Here is an 8399-nt window from a genome sequence, read left to right as displayed (position 1 = left end):
AAAATTCAGAGCGCCTCTTCCGTGTGTCAAGAGCCAGGGTGCTGGAGGATACCGGGAAAATAAGCCTTTGTTACCGTTCGCTCTGTTTCTGCCAGGGCCCGCGCCGCCGGGCGGGGTGGGGAGGGAGGGTGCGCGGTCAGGGGGGCTCTGGCCTCCCGGGTGGCCCCAGCGCCCGCCCCTCCGCGGGCCGCCGCCAGCTCCCGCCGCAGCGAGGCCGCGCGCCCGTAGGTGGCGCCCCGCGCCCGTGCTTGCGCTCAGCCCGCGGGGTGGCCACCGGCGCGTCCCCGGCCTGGAGCGCGGAGCGGGCGTCGGGCGACACGCGCCCCGGGCCCGAGCGTCCGCGCGGCAGAGGCGCAGCCCGAGCCCGGCGGCCGCTCGGTCCCTGCCCACCCCGGCCCGCTCCTGCCCGCCCCCCGGGCGCTCCCTGGCCGTCCCAGGGCTTCGCTTTGGGTTTTTTCTTTCTTTCTTCTTTTTTTTTTTTTAATTGGGGGGTGGGTGGGAGGGTTGTCTGCTTCGCCCCTTCCCTAATGATGAAAGTGCTCAAGCCGTTCAGGAATAAGACTTGGAGGGAATTTGGAGACGCCAAGAAAGAATCGCCGAGCAGAGGCGCGCCGGGGGCTCCGGAGGGGGCCTGAGTGGGGAGCGACACCGTCCGGGCCGTTCCTCTCGGGGCGCCGCGGTGAGAGCGCTGGGCCGCGCGCGGGGCCCCTGCCCGGGGGAGTGGGGGGGCAGGTGGCGGGCCGGGGGGCGGGTGGGGGGTCGTGCGCCGAGTCCTCTGGGCATTGGGCGCCCTTGGCCGTGCCGTCTGGAGGCAGCGGGGAGACCGGATTTGGGGAGCGGGCGGTGAGGGCTGCTCTGCGGGTGCCGGGGGGCTCCGGGGGCTTCGGACGCTGCGGACGGACGCGACGCGGGTGGGGCGCGGGCAGGGCGCGGGGCGCGGCTCGGTGCGCACCGGAGCGGGCTGTGTGCGGGAGAGGGCGCGGGCTGTGCGGGACCCGGGCGTGCGGGCGCGGGGCGCGGGGCTTGCGGGCTCGGGGAGCAGGGACGAGGCGTGCGGGGACGGGGCTTGCGGGCGCGGGGCGCGGGAACGGGGCGTGCGGGGACGGGGCTTGCGGGCGCGGGGCGTGTGGGATCGGGGCGCGGGTTGTGCGGGATCGGGGCGCGGAGAACGGTGCGTCCGGGCGCGGGGCGGCGCGGGAGCCGGGCGTGGCGCGGGCCGGCGGGTGCGGGGCGCGGGGCGTCCGCGGTGCGGGCAGGGGCAGGGCGGGGCGGTATTGGCGGGGTCCCCCCGCCCCGCCAGCTCGCGTTTCGTCTTCCCGGCCAGAGCAACTTGTCCGGCGGTCGCGCTGCTCGGAGCATGGACGTTCCAGGTAAGCGCCGACCCTGCGGCCACCGGCCGCGCGGGCTTCGCGTCCGCTCGCATTCGGGCACCGCTGGAACGCGCGGGGCCGGGGGTGGCCGGCGCCGAGGGAGGCCCGGGAGAGGGGGACGCTAGCCGCTAGCTCGGGACTCGCGTGGCGCGGGGGACGGGAGGGACAACTTCGCTCCCGCAGATGCGCGGGGCGTTGGGCTGGCGGGGCCGGGCGAGAGCGGAGGCGCGGCGGCGCCTTTCGGGGTTCCCCGCGCGCCACCAACGCCCGGCGCTCCCGGGGCACGGGAAAGGGTCTGGGAAAGTGTCGGGGGGCACGTCGAGTTCGGAGCCGGGCGACCGACAGCCAGTGAGCCGCGGGCGAGAAAGCGAGCCTGCAGAATACACCCAGCCCGCGGTTCGGGCCGGGGGGCCCGGGGGTCCGGGGCGGGCAGCGACTCGGAGGGAGCCGGAGCCGGCTGCAGGGGTCGCTGGAAGGGGCTGTTGAGCAACACCCGTCACCCCTTTTCCTTCTCCCCCAACACTCTCCCTAAGGAGCTTCCAGGGAATGAGTTCCTGGAGTGAAAGGCAGGCACGATCTGCCCGAGTGGACTTCTTAAAATAACCTCCCCGGGAGGGCGAACAGAGCTTGGAGAGAAAGCGTTTCTCCGCGCGGCTTTCCAGAAAACGCCGCCGAAACGGAGGCCATGGGGCTTTAATGGGGTCTTTCCTGCTCTGGGCTTTGAGCTTCCCAGGACTGGGGCTGGATGGGCCGCGGTGACACCCGGGGGTGGGGTGGGGACAGGGACCTCCAATCTTTGCATGGGGCGCTGCAGCCCTCGGGGCGCGGAGCTCCCTGCCTAGGGCACCCACGCACCCTGGGGACCTGTTGTCACGTCTGGGGGTGGGGGTGGGCGTCGTTGTCTGCCTTGGCCCCGAAGGTGGTCCCCGGGGCGGGGTCCCCGCGCGACGCGCACCTGCCCCTCCTCCCCCGCGCGCCCGCGCCTCGCGAGCTAAGCTTTGGGGTTCTTCGCCCTGACAGGTGTGCCGGCGCCCGTCTGCTGAGGACGCCCCGGGCCCGGACCCTCCGAGGCGGGCACCGAGGCCAGCGGACACCCCCGCCGCCGGCGCCCTCCCGCGCTCCCGCCCGCCCCCCGCACGCCCCGGGCCGGGGTCCCCGCGCGCCGACCATGCCCGCGCGTCGGGGGGCGCCGTGCGAGCCGGCCGGCTGCGGCTCCGGCCTGGGGGCGGCGCTGGCGCTGCTGCTGCTGCTGCTGCTGCCCGCCGGCCGCCCGGTGCGGGCGCAGAACGACACGGAGCCCATCGTGCTGGAGGGCAAGTGCCTGGTGGTGTGCGACTCCAGCCCGTCGGCCGACGGCGCCGTCACCTCCTCGCTCGGCATCTCCGTGCGCTCGGGCAGCGCCAAGGTGGCCTTCTCGGCCACGCGCAGCACCAACCACGAGCCGTCGGAGATGAGCAACCGCACCATGACCATCTACTTCGACCAGGTCAGCGGCCGCCCTGACTGTCCGGTGGACCCCGCGCCCCAACCCCCCGCGCTTCTCCCTTCCCGCCCCACGCGCGCCCGGTGCGTCCCCGGCCCCGCGGGACTGTGGCGATGGGCTCGCTGGGTTGGCACGCGCGGGCCTGGAAATGTCAGCTCTATCTCCCTTTTCTGGGAGACCCTAAGGAAGTAGGTGCCTCCCCGCCACTAAGGGATGCGCGTTGTTTGGCCAGGGGCTTCTTCAGTCGCCAGCAGAAGAGGTGCCCTGTTAGTTATTGTCACTGGGTCGTGGCGAGGATGTTTCTCTGCAAGAGAGTTAGAGAGGAGTGGGGGGTGGGGCGAGACAACCAGAGCAAGTTACGTCTAGTCTAGGTAAGTCACAGAAAACAGAGGGGAGCATGGCCCAGATGCAAGCCGACACCAGAGCCGGTGCGTAGGACCCCACGGCCTGCTAACTGGAGAGAACTGCAGAGTGCGGCTCCAGAAAGGGCGAGCACCGTGTTTCTAAGGGCATGAAGGTCTCCCTCCTCCCGCTGAACTCCTCCATCCTTTGCAGGCGGATGGCCGCCGGAAGTGGCAGGCCTCTGCAGGGCTCGCTCTGGGTTGCAGGGTGGCAGGGTGGCAGGGTGGCAAGCTGCAGGTGCTCTGCCTCTGCTCCTTGGTGCCCGTAACTCCTCCCAAACATCGGGGAAGCCCGCCAGTCACTTCCACCTTCAGTTTTGGGTCCTTTTCTTCAGCCCAAGTGGTTGGCCCACCACAGAGCCCCGGGCTGACTGTGTGTGGCTGTCCAACTGCGCCCCCCTCCCCCCCACACACACACCTGGGAGTCTGTCCTCACAGCCAGGCCTCTTGTAGGCCAGGTGTTCCTCTGTTGTAATCCTCACTGAAGGGTGTCTGTGATTTTTTTCCTTTTTTTTTTTTTTTTGGGAGGGGGTGATGGGAAGACATCTTCATTTGTTTTCATTTTCAAGACTTAAAAGAGGTGTTTGGAAGTGACCTATCCTATTCATAGTTTTCCCTGTTCTTCCTGTTTCTATCCACCTTCAGTTACCTTAGACATTGTTCTTCCAGCGTTTTTCTACGGCTCGTTTCACGTGGGTACCAGAACCCCTGGGCTGTGGGGCCAAGTAAGAGGAAGGGGGATCTGATTTTATACCTGAGCCGTGCGCACAGGTGAGATGATCTATCCCTGGGTCCCCAGGTAGAGACTCCCTGGGCCTCAATGTTCTGGGACAGCGTGGGTATTTTTTCCTCTGCTCCGGTCCTCTGAACTAGTTACTAGTGCCCCCAGTTTAAATTGAGGAGAACATTGATTCAGGAAAAGCTGTTCTTGAGGTCTTGAAAGAAGACCCCTCAGTGCTCCAAGCCTGCAGAGGGTCTGAGAGTCCAGCTCTGGGGCCAGGCCAGGCAGGCAGTGTCCACCTGTAACAATAGAGCCCCAAGTGCCGCCCGTGGCCTGTGTTCTGCTGCCCAGGACTGTAGTGGGCTGTGCTCGGTGGGGGGGGGGGCTGGTGTGGGTGATGCACTCCACACCACTGTGGGAATTGCCTGTGATTCACCGTGTGTGTGTGTGTGCGCACGCGCGTGTGTGCGTGCGTGCATGCATGCGCAAGATCGCACCACAGAGGTGGAAGGATGTTTTCTGATCAGAAGACAGCATTTCTCATCTATGGGGTCTCATCGATGTGGCCACTGGCTTTTTGTCGTAAGAGCCATTCTATTGTCTCCCTGGAGCCTTGGTGCCTGGGTCGGGTTATGAACGGGCTGCAGACAGTGGCCGGGATTCTCCTTGCCAGAGCTGAGAGGGAATCCGGTGACAATGAGGGACCCTCCCCTCCTCATGGCCGGCCAGGGCATGGCAGCCTTCTCACCTCCCTCTTTTATATAAGGAGAAGGAAAAGCACCAGCAGGGCAGGGTCATCTGATCTCCAGTCCTGGGGCTGATTGTGTCATTGTCCTTTCTCTTGTGCAATTCCCCTGCCAGGGGAGAGCTTCACGCCTGCCCCAGCCTTTCCTTTATTTAGTGAGGCTGATTTGCATGATGTCATAGCTTCAGAGCTCCGCAAACACGTTACTCAGAAGGACAGAGCAGACAGGCACAGCCCGTGTCCCTGGGGCAGAGCCTGGCCTGGCCTGTCTCCAGTCTAGATGTGGGGGGGCAGGACAGGGGCTGGGGAGACCTGACATCAGGACAGGAAGTGCGGGACAGACGCAACCTGACCTGCCCCTGGGCACTCTTGCGCCTTTTCCCTTATTGGCCTCTCCTGGGCCATTGGATAGCTCTGCTTTGCTGTTGCTTTCATTGTGTTTGGTTTTGAATTTAGGACCACACCCAGCGGTGCTCAGAGTTCAGTCCTGGCTGTGTCCAGGGTCACTAGGGGGACCAGACGTGGTGCCAGGACTCGGACTGAGCTCGCCCTACCTAGTGCAATGCAAGGGCCTTCGGCCTTGCGTTGTCTCTCGTCTGCCAGGGCTCTCTGTTTGGGCCAAAGCTTCATGCCCACGTCTCTTACCCCCACAGGGCTCTGCGCAGGTTGAATTCACGATTCCTTGTCTCGTCTCTGGCCTCAAGCTCTCTCCCTGCCTTCCGGCCCCCAACGTATACTACTTGCATCTACATCAAGGCATCGATAGAGTCCACTTTAAAAATATTAACTGCCACCCCTTAGAATAGCTCTGAAATCAATTCCTGCCCCGGCTTCTTGGAACTTCAGGTGCTCCTGGCCTCCCGGGGCAGCCTGGCCTCGCTGAGCCGGTGCTCCTGTGGCTCGGGAACGGGTGCTGTGATTTCACTGAATTTTCTTTCTGACGTGAGTCTGAGGGAGAGCTGCGCGCGGGTGTTGCTTGGGAGTGTTGCATCCGCCCTTCTTTCCCAGGTCCTAGTCAACATCGGCAACCATTTCGACCTTGCCTCCAGCATATTCGTAGCGCCGCGGAAAGGGATTTACAGCTTCAGTTTCCATGTGGTCAAAGTGTACAACAGACAAACCATCCAGGTGGGTAGGAAAGCCCCTGTGACCCTCTGCTTTTTCTCCCACCCCTTATGGCATGGGCCCCGGGGGTGGGGGCCTGGGGACAAGAGGACCCCTGGGTGCGTGTGGGGCCGGGCCTCTTGTCTCCGCTGCGCTAAGCTCCCAACTCTGCGTTCTAGGTGAGTTTGATGCAGAACGGCTACCCGGTGATATCGGCCTTTGCGGGGGACCAAGACGTCACGAGAGAGGCGGCCAGCAATGGCGTGTTGCTGCTCATGGAGCGAGAAGACAAAGTTCACCTCAAACTGGAGCGGGGCAACCTCATGGGCGGCTGGAAATACTCCACCTTCTCGGGCTTCCTGGTCTTCCCTCTCTAAGGCAGAGCCCCCAGCTGGGGGGGATGCAGAGTCCACGAATCCGCCGTTCCTCGACCCCCCATCCCCACCCCTCCCCGGACTTGTCCGAATAGGACCACCTCCTCCGACAGATGTTTGCGGTGGAAGAATGATGTCCTGCATTTCCAGAATTTTCTTTGAGTATTGACAGTTCCTCAGGATCCTGGCCTCTAATGAGTTTTAGGCAGCGAGGCCTGAAGGAGAAGGGAATGATCGACAGGAGCGGTTTGTACCTGTGATTGTCAAGTCACCGAACAGGGGATGTTCCGCTCAGCATCACTGACTTTGCTTTCCTGGGAGGCGCCCTGCTGAGCCCGGCCCACACAGGCTGTCTGCAGGTGACAGCGGGACTCGGCCTGGCTCTCGCAGACCCTGAACTGTGTTGTCTGTGTGTCTGTACAGCCTTAAGACAAGTGTGGCTTCACCTTCATGCTGTGTCCCCGGGGAGAATGGGAGGCCTCGGGAGGGGGCAGGGGACATTGTGAATCTGTCAAGAAGTGCTTTATCCAGAGAAGCAAATTTTGCACGATTGGACCGTGACTTTTGTATTGTCGGTGTGTGTCTTTATGGTTTATTCTTTCCCGTGCAAAGCTTTATTTTCGTTCCACTCTGCTCTCCCGCCTCGCCTCTACTTCTATTTTTCCTGCTGGGAAGAGGAAAAGCTGTTGAATTCCTGGAGGAGACCAAACAAAACCAAACACACACACACACACACACACACACAAAATAGCCGGGCGTATTGTTTGGGATGAGACCAATCCATCAGCTGCTCCTGGCCGTGGACGTGAACGTGATACATGGGCAATTCCGCTTCTCCTCTCGAGTAGATGCTCTCAAGCACCTTCCAGATTCACCACCTGGGTATTTTTTTTTCCTTTTCGTGTGAGCTCTGGAATACTTTGAGGACCTGATTCATTCGCAGAGGGCCTGAGTCAGCCCTGGGGTGGGGCTTCCCAGCGCTGGATTTTTGTGAATTTGGATTACTTTGCTTTGGGCACCTCGGATCAGGAGCTTCAAAGGCAGCAGGGACAGCTCCTGCCTCTTGGGACCTTCCTCTGGTGTGCCGGGGATTGGAGACCGGGCACTGCTTGCCAGCACTGGGTGGATGCCACCTGCCACCAGGATGAAGGCGGTGATGGGGAGCCCCGGGAGGAAGCCTTTCCTCCTGCCTCACGCAGCAGCGTTCCTGGAGTCTCCGTTGAGAGCTGAGGGGCGCAGGATTGGTATGCCAAGGAAATGTCACTAATCCCAAAGCAATCAAAGAAGAGACCTCAAACCGGATGTTAATTTGTCCTTTGTGTAACAATGTAACCAAAATATTGATGATACAAAGTCATAATTTAAGATTCAGAATAAAAGGGTTTGATGTCTGCCTGGCTTTTCTCCCTCCACCTCTTCTCCTGGCTTCCAAAATGGTGTGTGGATCGAGGCCAGACACCCAGGACTTGGGGGAAAAGTCACACACACACACACACACACACACACACACACACACACGCACACACGCACACGCACACGCACACACACCCCTGCAGGTTTCGCTTGAGAATTGCTTTAAATTCTCAAGATGCATTACTTAACCTGATACAAGGAATGTTGGTAGAAATAGTATGTGTAAATATAGCATTTAATAGATGGTGCAAGTGTGGCAATACGTTTTTAAAGGGGGTTGGGGGTACTACAGCCACACCCAGCACTGCTCAGGGATAACCTCTGGCTGTGTTCATGGAAACATACATGATACCAGGGGTGGAACCAGGTTTGCTTGCAGGCAAGGGCAGCTCCTTGTCCCATCTCACCAGCGCCAGCGTGCTTTCTGTTACACAGAATCTTGGATGTAGGGACAGGTGCCATCCTGCCCTCGGGTAGGAAAACAGTGACATAAAGGGAATGTTTAGAGTTTCTAAGATAGGGCTGAGGGTGGCGAATCATTGGATTTTATTGTCCAAAAAAATTAAAGTGGGAACATATAAGAGAAAAACAGCTTCATCAAGTACCTTGGTTTTGCTGGCCTTCTCTAAAGGGTTTAATAGGATGCAGAAGTTAATTTGGGTTAAAATGCTGTTCTTTTTCGGTGAAGAACAAAAATGCTGAGCTAAGGGGCATCCTGGGCCGTCTCTTTGATTAGAAGATGCTCTTTTAAGTAAGTGCGCTGGCTAGTGCTGCTGCAGATACCCGGA

General features: G+C 61.4%; 1 protein-coding gene across 1 annotated transcript; it reads left to right on the top strand.

The window, feature by feature from the left end:
• The first annotated feature begins 240 nt into the window (after positions 1-240).
• CBLN2 (cerebellin 2 precursor) lies at positions 241-7590 on the top strand. Its single transcript, XM_055127320.1, has 4 exons — positions 241-679; positions 2391-2856; positions 5729-5848; positions 6004-7590. Exons 2-4 carry the CDS (start codon positions 2539-2541, stop codon positions 6199-6201), a joined length of 636 nt encoding a protein of 211 aa, XP_054983295.1. The 5' UTR covers positions 241-679; positions 2391-2538; the 3' UTR covers positions 6202-7590.
• The last annotated feature ends 809 nt before the right edge of the window (positions 7591-8399 follow it).

This window comes from Sorex araneus, chromosome 2, assembly GCF_027595985.1.
Source record: "Sorex araneus isolate mSorAra2 chromosome 2, mSorAra2.pri, whole genome shotgun sequence".
Classification (NCBI taxonomy): domain Eukaryota; kingdom Metazoa; phylum Chordata; class Mammalia; order Eulipotyphla; family Soricidae; genus Sorex; species Sorex araneus.
This window is presented reverse-complemented; position numbering and strand designations above follow the sequence as displayed.